General features: G+C 43.2%; 1 protein-coding gene across 1 annotated transcript in view; it reads left to right on the plus strand.

Moving 5' to 3' along the window:
- LOC127576893 (VPS10 domain-containing receptor SorCS1-like) overlaps positions 1–19,189 on the plus strand; it is an 856,973-nt gene that overhangs the window by 791,789 nt on the left and 45,995 nt on the right. Inside the window, exons 18-19 of the mRNA XM_052027714.1 lie at positions 2,592–2,763; positions 16,933–17,119. Coding sequence (XP_051883674.1) covers positions 2,592–2,763; positions 16,933–17,119 — 359 coding nt within the window. The remainder of the gene's footprint in view (positions 1–2,591; positions 2,764–16,932; positions 17,120–19,189) is intronic.

Here is a 19,189-nt window from a genome sequence, read left to right on the forward strand (position 1 = left end):
TCCTCCAGTCCTCTGGTACCACTCCTGTGGCCAGGGAGCACACAAATATCATCAATAATGCCCCAGCAATCTCTTCTCTTGCTTCCCATAGTAACCTGGGTATATCCTATCTGGCCCCGGGGACTTACCTACCCTCATGTTTTTCAGATCAGAAGTTTTTCAATATAAAAGAATAGACACATTGCAAAAAAAATTGACATTTTTAATGTCATATGTCAATGCATTCAGTAGTGTTAACACCTTTTTAAACCATAGAATCATTGCCACTTACATGGCCCCATGGGGTGATACACAATTTGAATATTTAAGTGTCTTCCCCACCAGACTCAGCCCCTCCATGTGCAGTAGCAGAAGGAGCCTAGGATGTGATCCTTCCCCACAGAACCTTTGTGTTTCCTGCACGAAGCTTCAGTGCATCCATCAGCACATACTCCTGCAGCCTGGAATGTGCTGAGTAAAGTGTTTGGTTTAGTTTCACACAGTCCTTGCTGTTTCCGGATTGTTTACACAAATTTACTGTGATACAATTTGTACGATTTTCTGGGAGATTACTCTCAGAGTGTTTGGCAGTTTGATATTTCTGGCTTGCTTGGACCCTTCAGGTTCAACCACCTTGCCACCAGTTTGGAGTCACATATCAGTCAAACCAATTAAATTTCCACCCCCTAGGACTTTAGTGAAGTAGAAGGTTTTGAAGGCAATCTAGTCACAACCATCAACATTAGTTTTTAATTCGAGATTTACTTAGCCAACTGGATTTAAATTCATTTGCCGCTTCAGATATGCGGATTATTCTTGCATTAACAAAACTACTATGCTCCCATGGTTCTGCTATCCTGGCACTCAGATTGAGGACTCCCTTGATAAACTTCGTCAGACGCCAGCTTTATCTGTCGACATATCTCCCTGAGTTGCAAAACGTTCCATCTCAGCTGGAAAATTCAAAACATTGGTGAGGTGGCTTCTCTTAGTGAACACAGGGCAGAATTTACAGTAGTTAAAGGAAGAAATGCCAACAGCTTTGTCATCATTACAATGACAAAACCAGAGGCAAGTTCTTTCCAATGATCTCTCCGCCTTGCTCCGGAATACAACAGCAGAATTCCCACCTGCCATAGGTCCAAATGACCACAGTTCGCAAGTGAGGATAGATATTGCACCCCCATTAAACTCTTTGCTGAAGCAGTGCAGTTCCTCACTGTACAGGTGGGGCTCAGCATTTGAATAATACCCAGAAAATGCTGTATAAACATTTTGGAAACAGCGAGGACTGTGTGAAACTGAACCAAACACTTTTCTCAGCTTGATGCACTTGTCAGAATCCCACTCATTAACTGTGTGAGTGGGACCAAAGTAGGTTGCGTATTAAAATGAGTCACACTCCGGTATCAGGTCATATAACATGCATATCATTCCCTTTATACGGACAGCAGAACATAAAATAATGACAGATTGTTTCCATTCTCGGTAAGTTGCCATTAGTTTAAAGTGACAAACACTTCTCACAGTGAAAACAGTCAGATTGATTTTAGTTCATTATTTATAAAGACAAGAACACTTTAATCTTTATTAGTAATTTAAAATGTCTTGTGTTGCAAGTCATCAATACAGGGAACATTTAGATAATTGCTCTTTAATCCCCATCACTAGTGTCTTCCTTTCACCCACGAGCATCGAAGGATGTTAATCTGTTCTCGATTAGCTGAAGGTAGACTTTTCCCTTTGATGAGAAGTTCCTCCCTGCCACCTTTCTACAAGCTTCTTGAGAAGCAGGCTGGTTTTGAACTACAAATGCATTTGTGGAGAGTAATTGGTTAGGACTAGCATTTGATCCCAGGTTTCCCACATTGAACCAATCCCAGGTTTCCAGTGTGTGGGGTCCATCCAACTTACCACCTCAGGCTATCACTCCAAGCACCTAGTATTGGCAGCAATCCCAAATCTTCACCATGAATTCCACAACATTCCCAGCATGTGGGGTCAGTTCCAATCGTTGCCACGTGTTATAACTCCAAGCTCCCAGAATTTAAGTCATCTGAATTTCCATGTCCTCTCCATAGATTCCTGACATGCATCCAAACTTTGACTTCCAATGTGGAAGAGAGGGGTCACATGGTCACATTGCACAAGAATGGCAAGCAGGGAACAGGCCATTTGGTCCAAATGGTCCATGCTGGTGTTCATGCTCCACTCATCTCCTCCAACACACTTTGTCCAACCTTATTGGTATAACTTCATATTCCCTTCCCCTTAAACATTTATGTAACTTCTCCTTGGTTGCCCAGATTGGAATTCAAGAGATGGAAATTCACCCTTATTTGCTTGCGTGAAACATGGTCGGTGAACTATGTACTCTGATTCTGAAATCCACTTGCATGTTATGGATCAGGATGCAATGTTCAGTTGACATTATGCCGGGCATGTGACGCAAGACAAGTTTTTAATTCTTACCCTTCTTCCATCGCAAATGTGAGATTTATGTTCTTTTTAGATTGTTATTCAGACAGCCAATACTGCAATGAGATGGTCACAAGTGTGCCATTTCTCTAATAAGAGTACCACTTTGATGTTATGGTTTTAACTGTACACAGTTATCGGAAGGTTGGTGCCAATAATTGCACTGGAGGTGTCAGGGATCAGTACACAGCCAAGCGGCATCTGTGCTCCAGCCGGGCTCCACGGGGTCTGCACCTTGTCACCAGCGACGGAATACTGGCCACTGTGTCGGGACAGAACGTCACCTTCATCGCCCACCTGGAAGAGGTGAGTCATCCTGTGGAGTACTTCCAATCACAGTGAGTCATTTCAGTCAAACCTCTGGTGGAAGAACAAAATCGTATTACCTTAAGGTCAGAGCCAGGCCATTCACGGGCATTGCAAGGAACATAAGGATATAAGGAATGGGAGCAAGAATGGGCCACGTGGTCATCGAGTTCTACAGCACGGAAACAGGCCCTTTGGCCCAACTCCTCCATGCCGACCGATATTCCCATCTAAGCAAGTCTCGTTGTTCCTTTGACCTTGCTGTGCCACACAACTTATGGGCTACCAGACAGCAATGATCCATGCTTCTGAGACCATGGAGGGTCTTAAAGGAGGTGAGCTGAGTAGAGAGGCTGGGGGAGAGAAAGACCTCGACAATTGAAGGCATGGCTGTCAGTGGTAGGAAGATGAAAGTCAGAGATATACAGGGGCTGTAGTTGGACAGGTGTCCAATCAATGGGCTGGATCACCACCGATCCAGCATGCTACCTGTGCTTCTCCTATGGTTACATTTACTTTGTGTTCCCGTCATCCTCAAAGCCTTGACCCATAGCTATCCAGCAAGGGAGGGTGGTGTACCTATGATAAATAGTGCTCAGGTGGCTGATACAGAGATACTTGCTGGTTTTTCAACAGCCCTTTGAACTGCTCTGAAATGTGTTTGATGATCAGGGACATGTAATAATTATCCAAGTAGACTTAAATAACTGTTGAAATGGATTTAAATAATTTAAAATATTAAAGTTATGAAAAAAACAAACTTACTTGAAACACTGTTCAGTACTAGATATTGGTAAATACGTTAAGATTTGGCAAATTAAAGAAAAACACTTAACTGCATTTACCTTTCTCATTAAGGTCAGCAATCCCATTCAAGTAAAGAGGCCTATGCTGGGTGATGGGGTGCAGGATGTGAGGTACAGAATGTTTGTGCCCCTGGACCTGATGCTGAGTCCAGCAGCGGAGTGGGAGGTCAGGAGAGCTGACATCTGACGCCAAGTTCTTTCCTGACTTCGACAGGGCGCTCTCTGCAGAATCTCCAGCTAAAGCTGAACACATTCCAGTCCAGGGCACAGCTGGGCAGGACACAGAGGTTCGGAGGGTTGACACCAAAGAGAGACTTGAGCACAAGGATGTGCTCTTTAAATTCGTGGCAATCCTCCACCTCGAGCCAATATAGGTGAACGAACAGGGGGATGAAAGGTGTATAGTGCTTGGTAGGAATGGGCAGAAGAATTTTGAATCAGCTGAAGTTAAGGGAAAACGGGATGTCATCCTAAGGGTCATTGGAATAACCAAGGGTGGAAGTGATTAAATCAGGGATGAAGGTTTCTACCTAATTATGCCTTCAGTAAAACCACCTTAATGAAGAAAATGGGAGACATTCAGCCCCATTCAGTAACTCAGGGGAGGCTCAATGATTTCTTAAAAATTTGATCATGAAGAGATCGTGTCTGCTCTCTAGCTGCCTGAGAAACAGCAATTTCAAAAGAAAGCATGGTTTACATTTATAATGCACCTTTCACAGCGTCTTTTTCAGATAATGAGATATAGGCTGCATGGTAGAGAAAAACACGATGATGCTGGAGGAACTCAGCAGGCCAGGCAGCATCCGTGGAGAAAAGCAGGCAGTCAACGTTTCGGGTCAGGACACTTCGAGAGTCCTGACCCGAAACATTAACCGCCTGCTTTTCTCCACGGATGCTGCCTGGCCTGCTGAGTTCCATCCAGCATCGCCGTGTTTTTCATCTAGATATTCCAGCATCTGCAGTCCTTTGTTTCTCTTGCATGGTAGAGAATTTGGGTGCAGCCAGCTCCCATACACAGCAACATGATAATGACCAGATCATCCTTCAGAAGGATAAATATTGGCCGGAACACTAGGAGTTAACTCTTGTGTTCTTAGGGTCACAGAGTCCTCGAGAGATACTGCGCAGAACCAGGCTCTTCAGCCACCGAGTCCACACTGACCGTCAATCACCCTTCACACCAATCCGACACTAATCCCATTTTTTATTCTGCCAATACTCTCATCAACTCTCCCCGGATTCTACCACCCACCTACACATCAGAAGCAATTTACTGTGGCCATTTAATTTACCAACCGGCAGGTCTTTGGGACGTGGGAGGAAACTGGAGCACCTGGAGGAAACCCACCAGGTCATGGGGAAAACGTGCAAACTCCACACAGACAGCACCAGAGGTCAGGATTGAACCCGGCTCGCTGGTGCTGTGAGGCCACACTGCCACTTTCTTCAGTGTAGTGCCACAGTGTCATTTACATTCAGCCTAGAGAGCAGACAGGGCTTCAGACAGCGGCATCTCCACACTGGTGACGGTGAATTTTAGGACAGGCACGGTAGTGTAGCAGTTAGCATTACGCTATTACCCAGGTTCCATTCCGGCCGCTATCTGTAAGGAGTTTGTATGTTGTCCCCGTATCTGTGTGGGTTTCCCCGAAGTGCTCCGGTTTCCTCCCACATTCCAAAGATGTACAGGTTAGGAAGTTGTGAGCATGCTATGTTGGCGCTGTAAGCTTGGTGACACTTGCGGGCTGCCCCCAGAACACACTGCGCAAATGATGTATTTCACTGTGTGTTTCGATGTACATGAGACTAATAAAGATATCAAGTCAAATCAAATCAAATTTAAGAATTCATCTGAATATCAGCATGTCCGTTACTCCCATCCCCAACCCCACCCCGCCCCATCCCAATGCTGCTCTGAAGTATCGCTCTAGGCCTTTGTACACATGCCTCTAAGAGTAGGACTTGAACTCACAACCTCTGACTCTGAAACAAGGGTGCTATCAACAGAGCCTCAACTCATGGCTTGGATCCGTCCCCAACCACCACCTCCCTACCACAAAAATTGGGTAACTGAAATTGGGCTGCGACGCTAGTTCTGTCGTTTCCCCCTGTACCTTACCTCATCAATGCCAGTGTCTTCGTCCACTCCATACATGTTCCCTCACCCTCTGCAAGTCGGACAGCAACAGAGAGTGAACGAGAGGAAACACTTAACATACAGACACAGACACAATAATTAATAAGATAGAAGAGTGAGCAACGTAATAATTTAGTTCCCTGATGCACAGCATGCCCTTTCGTTGAAGAAACTGGAGCGGAAATTTTGATTGATGCATTGACAGAAAGAGACAGCAGGTATGCTGCCCTCAGCCTATTAAGAGAACACACCTCTGAGCTGAATACTTTACTGGTGTGCAGCCAGTTCACTGTCCCTTTGTTTGAGCCAATTAATGTCTAATTGAAAGTCAGAATTATAAACTAAGATGTACCTGGACACACTCCAAGTACAATAAAACTATAATTCCCAAATAATTTTTTTGAAAAACTTGATGGTTCAGCCTCTGGTACATCTGCTTCTGTTTCTCAAGGTTGCTTTAAACTCACTACAGCCCATTTCCTGTGCTCTTTTTAAACTCATCAGGGCCCCATTTCCTCCTCTCTCTTTAAGCTCATCAAGGCCCTATTTCCCCCGCTCTCTTTAAACTCACTAGGGCCACATTCCATAGAACATAGAACACTACAGCACAGTACAGGCCCTTCGGCCCACAATGTTGCTCTAAGGTCTATCTAACCCTTCCCTCCCGCATAGCCCCCTATTTTTCTATCTTCCTTTTTAGCTTCCTTTAAAATTACCTTGGCCCATATTATTGCTCCTTTTAAATCACTGTGCCCCTGTTTCCGACACTTCTTTTAAACTCACCAATGCCTTGTTTCCTGTGATTCCTTTACACTCACTGGAAAATTTGTTATACTCCTGTATGACTTCTTAAAAAAGTGAATAAAAACTGTGTTGGGAACTTAATTGGAATAACATTCAATAGCTCAGAAAATCTGTCAGTGCAGCAACACCAAAGTCCTGAGGGTCTGGATTATCAGAGTCTTACTGTAGTGTTATACCATTGATGCTGGAACCTTAACACACACAAACATACACACACACACAGACACACACACACAGATATACATGCCACACACACACACACATACACACACACACACATGTGCACACACATACAGATACTCACACATGGATATACATGGGCACTGTGGGACAAAGCCACCATGAAAGCTTCAACAGAACTGTGGGAGCACTGTGCCTAGAAACCCTGCAGTAGTTCAAGAAGGCAGCTCACCACTATCTTTTCCAGCACACTTAGAAATAGGGAATAAATCCTGACCTTGTCAGCTATGACCATATCCCAAACAAAAGGAATATTAACGAACAGGGTTTTAAGGAAGATAACCAAAGAAGTCGATTTCAAATAATGCCTCAGAGAAGTGGAGAGGCTGGGAGGTTTAGGGTTTGCAGGACACAGAACTTTAAGGAAGAACATAGAACATAGAAAACCTACAGCACATACAGGCCCTTCGGCCCACAAAGCTGTGCCGAACATGTCCCTACCTTAGAAATTACTAGGCTTACCCATAGCCCTCTATTTTGCTAAGCTCCATGTACCTATCTAAAAGTCTCTTAAAAGACCACATCGAATCCGCCTCCACCATCGTTGTCAGCAGCCCATTCCACACACCCACCACTCTCTGAGTAAAAAACTTACCCCGGACATCTCCTCTGTACCTACTCCCCAGCACCTTAAACCTGTGTCCTCTTGTGGCAACCATTTCAGCCCTGGGAAAGATGACTGAAGAGGTAGATTTTAAATACTGTTTTTAAGAAAAGTGGAGAGGCAGAGAGGTTTAGGGTTTTCAGGACACATAAGTAAACACCAAGCAGTTTTGTAGTATCATCTATAACATCCTGGGTACACTCTGAGTTAAAATGTCAAATTCTGGTCCTCCTGGAGGCTGTTTTATTCTATTTTGTAGGTTCACTGTTCCTCACAGTGTGTAGTGATAGGCAGCAGGAATCTCCAGTTAGATTTCTCAGCAGGAGCTGAAATACTATTATGATTCCAGCGACAGTGTTAAGGGTTTTACATAGTTTCATTCTACAGGAGGAAATGCATCAGTCACGATTCTAATAGTAGCACCCTCGCCTCTGCATCTGAAGATTGTGTGTTCAAGTCCTGCTTCAGAGATCTGAGTGTAAAAAATGTGCACTGGCACTTAAGTGCAGTGCTGAGGGAGTGTTGCACTATCAGATTGCAGTCCTTCAGTTGACCTTAACACAAGACCCTGCCTGCCCTTTCAAGTGGATGTTGCACCATTTCATAGGAGTTCATAGCGTGGGAGTTATCCTTCAACCAACCTCTCTAAAGCAGATTATCTGGATTTCCCATTGCTATTTGTGAGTGTTGGCTGTTCACAAAAATTGCTAGCTGCATTCCTTCACGTCAGTGACTTCAGTTTAAATGTGGTTCACTGGCTCTAGGTGGCTTGGGATTGCCCTGAAGTCATAAGCAATCCAATGTAAATGCAAGTCTCTCTTTTGCTTTTAGTATTTATTAAATTTATTCATTTTGGGAAGGGTAATCTTCCTATTTTCTTCTTGAGCAAGATTTTTCCTTAAGTTACAAGCATCCAGTCATCTCCCTTATTCTCCATGTCCCTTACCCCTTCTTCTCACTAAAATCATGTTTATTGTGGTCTCCCACTCTGTTTGTTGATGTATACAGTTGTCCCAAATGTTATGATATTTTCCCGGCACTGTGAGAGGTATGCCTTCAACTGCAACCATAATGTTGGCTCCAATAATTCTGATTGTTCTTAATAACCTGCCAGGTTCATCAAGTTACCTTAGAGATAGAAAGTAAGATAAGATATTTTTATTAGTCACATGTACATCGAAACACACAGTGAAATGCATCTTTTGCGTAGAGTGTTCTGGGAGCAGCCCGCAAGTGTCGCCACGCTTCCGGCACCAACATAGCATGTCCACAGCTTCCTAACCCGTACGCCTTTGGAATGTGGGAGGAAACCGGAGCACCCAGAGGAAACCCATGCAGACACAGGGAGAGCGTACAAACTCCTTTTGGACAGCAGCCAGAATTGAACCCGGGTCGCTGGCACTGTAATAGCGTTACGCTAACCGCTACACTACCGTGTCTGCCCCAGTAATATCTGGTATATGGACACACGTGACCACACATCATGTAACCCATACTTTTTGCACATTCAGGGAAGGCTAATCAATACCATCTTAGTCAGTCATCCCCACAAAGAAAAAAAGTTCCCAAACTAAGAACGTACAAAGTCTTAAGATCACGATCTTACCTCCAGACATATTTTGCCTTTTCACCTATCCTGTCAGTCATGATGCCACACCATTGACTAATGGTTCTCACCTGCATTCTCTTTAAAAAATCTGTCCCATTACTGTGTGGTGGGGGACATTGTATGTTGGCAGGAGTTACAGTAATGATGAGTGGTGCAACATTTTCTGGGTAAGGAAGGTAGGATTCAGTGTGAAAAGTGTTCACCTTGACAAAACAAATGAAGAAAAATTAATTAAAACGTTTTACCATTCATAACATCAAGATCTATTTCAATGACTATTAAAACTACTTCATAACAACTTCCATTTCTGTCCTCTGGGTCTAATTTCTTGGCTTAATTTGCAATAATTGCCCAGGTTTACTGCAACCAGATAGTCGTACATGGAGAGATCTGCATTAGCATGTGTCTGCAATCTTTGAGACAGACTTCAAAGTACTTTTTATCATGCTTGTGAAGGACCAAAATGTCCCTCTTCTGATTGATTATTTAGGCCACTTCTTGAGAAGGGCATTCATCAGTGATGGATGTTGCATCTTTTTCAATCTTTTTCCATTTTTTTTGTGATTCTTGAATTCCCTTTTCAGATAATTCTAACTCTTCACAAACTCCCTGTTTCAAAGCCGTTAAAAAGGACTATTCTTTTTTATCAGTTTTATCATCAAATTACTAGTGTTATGGATTCTTCCAGCAGGCAGATGTTTACAGGGCGAGATCAGCCAATCAACTTATTATTTAATGCATGAGCAGGTTGCCTTCTCCCTCTGGAGACTGGCCAGCTAATGTTTAATGTGGGAAAAGGGAGCTGGATATATACTTGAAAAGGACAATTTTGCAGTGCTCTGCAGAACAAGAGAGTGGGACTGATTACAGAGCTCGTTCAAAGCACTAGAATAGGCACAGAGATCCAAATGGCCCCATTAAAAATAAATGAGTATTTTAGAATTGGAGGCACTTTTTGTTTATTACCATGCAGCCAATTTTTTTCCTACCTTTTCATTTAGCTATCCAGAGAGTGAAGATGAGAGATCAGATACTCCCACACTTCATGGATGCAACTTTGCAACCAATGGTATTACCAACAATTATTATTTTTAATTCTGTAACACTTTATTCCACATTCGGTCATTGCTTTTTCCTTGTACTACCTTGATATTACTAATGTGATGAAATGGTCTGTATAGATGGCATGCAAAACAAAGTCTTTCACCGTACCTCGGTACATGTGACAATAATAAACCAATTTACCAACCTTAGTGCACCAAGCTGAGTGACATACTCAGAGATTAGCACGTTGATGGGTCTGGAATCACATGTATCAGCCAGACCTGGTAAGGACAGATTGTGTGAGGACATTAGTGAATCACAGGGCTTCCATGAGAGTCCAGAGGATTTATGGTCACCACTACCAATGGTAGGTATTTTTTATTACACACTTATTTAGGGAACTGCAATGGTGGGATTTGAACTCACAACTTAGAACACAGAACATAGAACACTACAGCACAGTACAGGCCCTTCGGCCCACAATGATGTGCCGACAATTTATCCTGCTCTAAGATCTATCTAACCCTTCCCTCCCACATAGCCCCCCCCATTTCTCTATCATTCATGTGTCTATCTAAAAGTCTCTTAAATGTCCCTAATGTATCTGCCCCCACAACATCTGCCGCCAGTGCATTCCACGCACCACCACTCTCTGTGTAAAAAACTTACCCCTGACATCCCCCTTATACCTTCCTCCACTCACCTTAAAATTATGTCCCCTTGTGTTAGCCATTGTCGCACTGGGAAAAAGTCTCTGACTGTCCACTCGATCTATGCCTCTTATCATCTTGTACACCTCTATCAAGTCACCTCTCATCCTCCTTCTCTCCAAAGAGAAAAACTCTGGATTGTCAGTCGAGGCCTCTGAATTGCTCATCCAATAATGCAACCACAATACCAGGCTGTGATCGTAGTGCAGTTTGTGGCAGTGTGTTGCAGAGAACAGTGTTGTTGATATTTGCTGTGCTCGTCAGCATAATTCAGATGCCAATTTTGCTCTTTGATTTCACTTCAAGAGTTCTAGGTACAACATCAGACCCTGTTCAGGAGGCAGGCTTTCTGTTTTGCCAATTTAAAGTGTCACCAGTGAATTGATGAGAGAAACTGAGTGAACAATTTACACAGGTTGTCATTGGAAATACACTGTTTTGTTTCTCATTCTGTGTTGGGCTCTGGTGATAAGGTTTGGATTTTCTCAAATATGTGATATTTTTGAATGCAGACAGTTAATGGTTGCAATTAGCTTGCTATCTTTTAAACCAGCAACCTTTTAAGGACTTTGGTTGGGGTCAGTTAGAATATTCTTTCACCTCCAGACTCGATGGGGGTGGGCTCCCCTCCCATAATGTGCCGTGAGTTTCTTCAGTGGGAGCCATAGGACAGATGTTCCAGGGTCCAGGAACATGGGAGATGATCATTTGATGACAAATTGCCTTAAGACTTACAATCGCAGTCATGGAAACATAAGTTGGCTGGGGAGGGGATGAAGATGTTATATAGAAGCAGACTAAGGAGCAGACAAAATGTTGTAGGAACTCAACGAGTCAGGCAGCATAACCTGCTGAGTTCCTCCAGCTTTTTGTCTGTTGCTACAGATTCCAGCATCTGCAGTCCCTTGTATCTCCAACAGACTGAGATTTCCTAAGGAAATATCAGATTAGTCTGTGAAAAACATCCAAGTATTGTGGCGACTGATGTAGTGGCAATTAATATTGGCAATGAGAGCACTAAATAGTAAAGGATATTGGAACTGGCATCTTGCATCCTAAAAACTTGACTCTAAAACCATGAAATGCATTTTTTCAGATGTTCTCATTGAATGAACTTCACAGGATAGTGGAAGTTTCACGTTCAAGATAATTAAAATGTGACAATTTGACACAAATTCTAAATTAGACATCTCAGAGGAAATAGTCTGTTGCATCGGTTGAAAGGGTACTGTTCCGAAATTGCACTGAAGAGTGATACATTAGTTGCTGTCACACTGCAATGAATTATTTATTTGGTGTGTGCATTTCCGTGGAGACAAGCACTGGCTCCTCACTTGCTGAGTTCAGTCCACCATTCCATTGAGTGAGAGTCAGAATCACAATCAGATTCAGGTTTATTATCACTGACATATGTCGTGAAATTTGTTTTGCGGCAGCAGTGCAGTGCAGAGTACAGTCCTCCACAATATGCATCTCACTTGGATTTCAAAGAGCATTAGTGCAAAGGTCCCAAAGATGAAGGAAGTCCTGCATAATCCCTGGCTTTCCCTAAATCTGTTCAGTATGGTCCATTTAGCATGGGAACTCAGATCCAATGGTGCACTCTGAGGGGTTAGTCACGACCAGTTTGTTCTTCACATTCATTCCTCTGTATCATACCAGCTCTGTATACTCACCAGAGCTCTGACAATGTGGTGCTTGCTAATAAGGCAGCTCAAAAACAAATCAAATTTTTGTACTTGAACATCAGCTGCTGTAGAAGCAGCTCTGAAGCTGTGAATAACTGTTGGAGTTCGGAGACGATCTTTCTGTGTGATGTTGAGTCACAGGAAGAACTTCCAACATCACTGTCAGATGACGATGCAATTTACTTTACGTTGCTTCCTCATTTCCTCCAAATTTTATTCTTCAGCTTCACTTCCTCCCTCCTTCACACCATCATTTCGTCCCTCCATCTCGTCATCTCTTTTCCCCCTCCTTCTTCTCACACTCAACCCCTGCTTCAACAGCTGCATTTCTCTTCTCCTCCCCAGCTCCTCCCCACCCCATTCTAAGACATATAACAAGGAAGAAGACCTTCCACCCCACCACAGGTGCTCATACCAGAATTTCCTCAGACATCTTCCCGGAAATCCATATATCCAAAGCTGGACTCAGGCCTTTACTAGCAACAGATGGCCCTGCACTGCTCTGGAAGACTGCTCATGGAATCCAATGGGCCATCTTCCATTGGCTTCCCCACTACCAGATTGGGAATCCTGACCTGGCCCAAACACACCAATCCCTATTGAAACCAATGGAAGGAATCAGAGAAACATATGTAATAATTTGTTATTATCCATTCATGTTAATCTCATTTTTTAGTTAACGTTTTGAGCATGTTTTCAGTTTAAAATATATTTTTTATAAATATTTTTAAATTTTTCAGAGTTAATTTTAAACAGGAGCAAAGGCTGTTTGAATGTAAGTGACAGTCAAAGTCAGTAACAGGTGAGCTGGTGTATGTGGTGGCAGAGGATTGGGGACAAGCCTTCACCGGCTGTCAAAACCTCCCTGTGAGTGCAGCTGGCTGTTTTGTGCTGGGGCTATGCCAAAGGGCTGAGAGCCAGACCCCCTGTGGAGGCACAAGAGACTGCAGATGCTGGAACCTGGAGCAACACACAATCTGCTGGAGGAACTCAGAGGGTCAGGCAGCATCTGTGGAGGGAAGTGAACAGTCGACATTTCTGATCCAGATGCGGGGTCTTAACCTGAAACGTCAACTGTCCGTATTCCTCCAATAGATGCTGCCCGACCTGCTGAGTTCCTCCAGCATCTAGGTAAGATAAGATATCTTTATTGGTCACATGTACATCGAAACACACAGTGAAATACATCTTTTGCATAGAGTGTTCTGGGGGCAGCCCGCAAGTGTCGCCACGCTTCCGGCACCAACATAGCATGCCCACAACTTCCTAACCTGTATGTCTTTGGAATGTGGGAGGAAACCGGAGCACCCGGAGGAAACCCACGCAGACACGGGAAGAACCTACAAACTCCTTACAGACAGCGGCTGGAATTGAACCCAGGTCGCTGGTGCTGTAATAGCGTTACGCTAACTGCTACACTACCATGCCTTGTGTGTTGCCCCTCTGGAGGACCACTCCGAGGTCCAGACTAAAACAAAGAGCTCGCCGAAGGGGTAAACTGCCAGCAATGAGCTGACCCCATAGGAAATCAGAGCAGGAGCCATAAGCCCTCAAGCCAGTCTGCCATTAAATTCACAGCTGATTTGATCTTGGCCAGTTCCCTGCCTGCTCCCTTGAAGCCTGGAATCCCGAAGGAGTCCAAAAATCTGTCCAGCTCATTCATTCAATGTTTCATCCTCTCTAGCTCTCAGGGATAGGGAATGTCAAAGCTCTCTAGGAGAAATAAACTGTCCTCATCTCCAACTTAAATGAAAATCTCCTTCTTTGCCACCCGTCCTCCAGTGGCTAGGCCAAGCCAGGATCCCGAGGCTGCTTGCTGCCTGTCAGATTCAAGCCTTTGGTGTGACATGTTATCTGCTCATCTGATCTATAATTCATGTTTTGTAAGACATCATTTCTTTGCCAACTGCCAGCACTTCTTTGCTACATAAGAGCATTATCTCTTTCACTGTCTGGAGTTCATTTATGCAGGTATCAGTGTGAGATAGCATGATTATCTGGATAGCATGAAGCTTATACAATCATATTTTAACAATGGTGATATGTGATTGAGAGAGAGTGCACAGACGATATTTCTACCTGGTTTATTTTGTCTTTCTCTATCCTTTCTTTCTTCCTTGAAGGAAGAAAGTTGTAGTACAGGTGGAGACTCTCATGTACATGTAACTGTCCTTCACACACAAGCCTGCATAATGAGGTCCAGTAGTGAGTTCAGTTGGTCAGATAATAGAGCAGTCTATGCTCACTTGACAACATCAATGCTTGACCTATGAAGTAATAGAAAATGTGCCTTTCAAACAAGTAACAATCTAACCAACTTCCCTTGACATTCAACAACATGGGCACCATGAATCACCACCATCAATATCACCATTGTCCAGAAACATAAATGGACTGACCACATAAACATGTGGCTACAAGGTCAGGTCAGAGGAGGGATAGACAACTTGCATTGAGTGACTCACCTCCAAAATACCAAGCCCTTCCACCATCTATTGAGCACAAGTCAGGAGTGTGATGGGATCTCTTCACTTGTCTGGGTGAATGTACAGCTCCAACAAACACTCTCAAAGCTCACATCCAGGGCAAAACAGTCCATTTGATTAGCACCCCGTTCCACACAATACCTTTCACCACCACTACATAGTGCAAGATGGTCTGGTGTGGAAACTCCAATGCACTGGAACACAAGAGGCTACAGAGAGTGGTGGACTCAGCCAGTTCCATCATGGATACAGCTCTCCCCACCATCAAGGATGAGAGACAATGTCTCAGGAAGATGACTTCCATCATCAGGGACCCTCATCATGCCCTCTTCTTGATGCTGCCATCAGGCAGGAGGTACAGGAGCCTGAAGACCCACACCTCAAGGTTCAACAACAGCTTCTTCCCCACTGCCATCAGGTTCTTGAACCGACCTGAAAAACCTTAACACTACCTCAGAATATATTTCTTTTCTCTCTCGCAACTTGCACTAATGTCATTGTATTTATTTTGTTTATTTTTGTGCATGTGTAAGTTGTGAATAATTTATATTAATTTAAGTTTGGAATTGGAATTGGTTTATTATTGTCACTTGTACCGAGGTACAGTGAAAAACTTGTCTTGCATACCGTTCATACAGATCAATTCATTACACAGTGCATTGAGGTAGTGCAAGGTAAAACAATACAGAATGCAGAATAAAGTGTCACAGCTACAGAGAAAGTGCAGTGCAAGTAGACAATAAGCTGCAAAGTCATAACAAGATAGACTGTGAGGTCAAGATTCTATCGTATCGTACTAGGTTTATGTTAACTTATGCTTGTCATGTTTATAATGTACTGTGCTGGTGTTGCAAAAAGCTAATTTTCATGGCATATATATCTGTGTAAACTTGAACCGTGTATACCAACTACAAAAGGCACTGTAATAACTCTTCAAAGCTTTTTCCCAAACCCACAAACTCCATCACATAGGAGTGCGGAAAGAATAAAGGGGGTTAACTGTGATGGGGTGGAGAGCAAGAGCAATGGATGACACGGACTGATGTTGGTTGAGAGAGGACGGTAATGGCAGCTTGTTAATGGCAGCTAATCTGTCCGAAGGAGATGTGAATGGAAGGCGAACAGAGGAGAGAGAATAAAAGGATGCTGACACTGTGAGATACAGTACACAGCAGTTGCCAGAAATCTGAAATAAAAGGATTGCTAGAAGTACTCACAGGATGGTGTGCGATTTGAATGCAAGCTTAAAGCCATGGGTCCCCACATGCTTGCTGTTTTGGTCAATGGTCCGATAGTATGCATCCTGATTGGATGGTTTATTATTGTCACATGTACCAAGATGCAGTGAAAAGCTTTTGTTTTACTTGTCATCCAGACAGATCATGCCATATCTCATCGCTTCGAAGAAAAAAAGAATGCAGAATATAGTGTTTCAGTTACAGAGAAAATGCAGTGCAGGTAGACAAATAAAGTGCAAGGGTGACAGCAAGACAGATTGGGAGATCAAGAGTTCAAGAGTTCATCTTTTAGCATATGATAGGTCCATTCAAGAATCTGAGAACAGTGGGGTAGAAGCTATTCTTGAGTGGTATGTGTTCTCAAGCTTTTGTATCTTCTGCCCGACCGGGAGAGGGGAGAATAGAGAATGGCCAGGGTGGGAGGAGTCCTTGATTATGATGGCTGCTTTCCTGAGGCAGTGGGAAGTGTAGACAGAATTAATGGAGGAGAGGCTGGTTTGTGTGATAGTCTGGGCTGCATTCACAACTCTCTCCAATTTCTTGCAGCCTGGTGGACGTTGGCTTTAATCTTTTAGAATTCCCTCGATTCTGAAGGAGGGTCTATGATGGTAAATGTAACATTGTTCAGGAAACAATGGAAAGGGGAATTACTTATGACAGTGGCAGTGAAATTTAGCAATTTGTTCTTTTTCTGGTATCAGACAAAGTTTATGATCTGTTTTAAGAAAACATTGGATCTATCTAAGCTTTTCAGCTTACGTTGTACGGTTTGCTAACCCATCTGTTCTGTGTTGACACAGGGAGATATTCCGAGGACCAGCCTGCAGATAGAATTTGGCGATGGTACTGCAGTTACCTATGCTAATCTCAGCTCCGTCAAAGGAGGGATCAAGCATGTCTACAAGCACGGCGGAGTCTACCGTGTCATCGCAAAAGCAAAGAACAACCTGGGATCCACGCGAGCCATCCTGTTCCTGCATGTAAATTGTAGGTTCATATTATAAAGTTAAAAATGTACCATGGAAAGGCTCAAAATACACAGTGAAATCAATGCAACGGTGTAAAGACCTGGGGCAGTTGGTTTATAAATAGAAAGTTATGCTCAGTCACTTGCACTAAGTGCTGGGTTGGATGTAGGACTCCATCTTTTGACATTTGGCTACATTTAATTCAACGGCATTGAAATTTGAAAGCAGTGCGCAATGAATAGCTGCTGCTATTTTGCATATTTATTGTTAGAGTCATGGAGTGAAACAGCATGAGAGAAAGGTGCTTTGGCCCATCTCATCCATGCTGGCCAAGATGCCCATCTAAACTAGTTCCATTTGCCTGCGTTTGGCCCACATCCCTTTAAACCTTTCTTATCCATGTTGTATTTTAAATGTTGTCATTGTACCTGCCTCAACCGCTATCAACTAAAGGTTAGTTTCCAACCTCTGGGTCACCCTAGAGCTTGATGGCCTTCGTGCCCGCTCGCCAGTTCTTTTCCTTCCATTCTGGAGCCTTCCTATTTGCCCCTTACACTAATGCATTTTCAAAATCTCTGACTAAAGTGATCATTACAAAATTTACATCCATCTCCAGCATTTCAAATTCAGTCAATGTAGTCCTCTGACCTCAGATGAGGACTCGTAATGTGAATTAGAATCCAGTAAAACTGATGATCAAGCACCCTTGAGATTTTGGTGGACTAACAGACTTATTGCACTATTGGATATTGATCTTGTTAATGTTCTAAAGCAATTTTATTTCACTTTTTTACACAGTAGTATAATAAATTTTCCAGTGAACCTGTTGAGTATAAAAGAACCCTGATTAATTTAAAGGGAGTTTGGAACACAGACCCCAATAAGCCAGATAATGACCCTTCAAGAGTTCCAAACAATAGGATACCAGATTGTGGAGTTTTACTGTATGTCATGAACTAGATATCAGCACGCTGTCCCACACTGTCCAAAAATATAATCCTCTCTTGGATCTTCCTGATGTGGATCTTCCCAATGTGGATTATGAGTACAAGCATTTTACTTACCATTTACATTAATGATCTGGAAGAGGGGTGAACTGTAAGATATCAAAGTTTGCCGATGAAACAAAAATTGGTGGAAGGGCATGTTGTGACGAGGGTATTGTAATTCTGCAATGGGATATTGATAGACTGAGTGATTGGGGGAAAACTTGGCAAAAGGAGTTTAATATGGGAAAGTGTGAGGTCATGCACTTTGGTAAAATGAATAAAAAGGTAGATTATTATCTAACTGGAGAGATATTGGAAGTTCAGAAGGATCTAGGTGTTCTGGTGCATGAATCACAATATTTCGGCAGGTGGTTACAGCAAGTTGTTAAGAAGGCAAGAGGCATATTAGCCTTTATGGCAAAAAGGTTGGAACTTAGAAATAGATTAGTTTCGTTACAATGATACAAGGTGTTGGTGACCACACCTGGAGTCGTGTGCACAGTTTTGGTCCTCTTACCCAAAAAGCAATATATTGTTTTATATATTGTCCTGATACAGGGTTTTGACCTGATTTTGTCCTGATGCAGGGTCTCGACCCAAAACATCGCCAATTCCTGTCCTCCCACAGATGCTGCTCGACCTGCTGAGCTCCTCCAGCAGATTGTTTGTTGCCCACGCAATCACGGGGAGAACGTACAAACTCCATACAGACGGTGGCCGGAATTGAACCCGGGTCGCTGGTGCTGTAATAGCATTAAGCTAACCACTACATTACTGTGCCTGTCCTTAGGAATAGTAAAGGGAAAAAATAACTGGTGGGGGTCGTCTATAGGCCACCAAATAATAACATTATAGTGGCACAGGCAGTAAACCAAGAAATAGATGTAGCAGAGGATGCAGAGAGTCTACAGAGAGATATAGATAGGTTAAGTGAGTGGGCAAGGGTCTGGCAGATGGAGTACGATGTTGGTAAATGCGAGGTCGTCCACTTTGGAAGGAAAAATAGAAGATCTGATTATTATTTAAATGGTGAAAGATTGCAGCATGCTGTTGTGCAGAGGGACTCAGGAGTGTTTGTGCATGAATCGCAAAAGGTTGGT

This window comes from Pristis pectinata, chromosome 12 (assembly GCF_009764475.1).
Source record: "Pristis pectinata isolate sPriPec2 chromosome 12, sPriPec2.1.pri, whole genome shotgun sequence".
In the NCBI taxonomy this organism is placed as follows: domain Eukaryota; kingdom Metazoa; phylum Chordata; class Chondrichthyes; order Rhinopristiformes; family Pristidae; genus Pristis; species Pristis pectinata.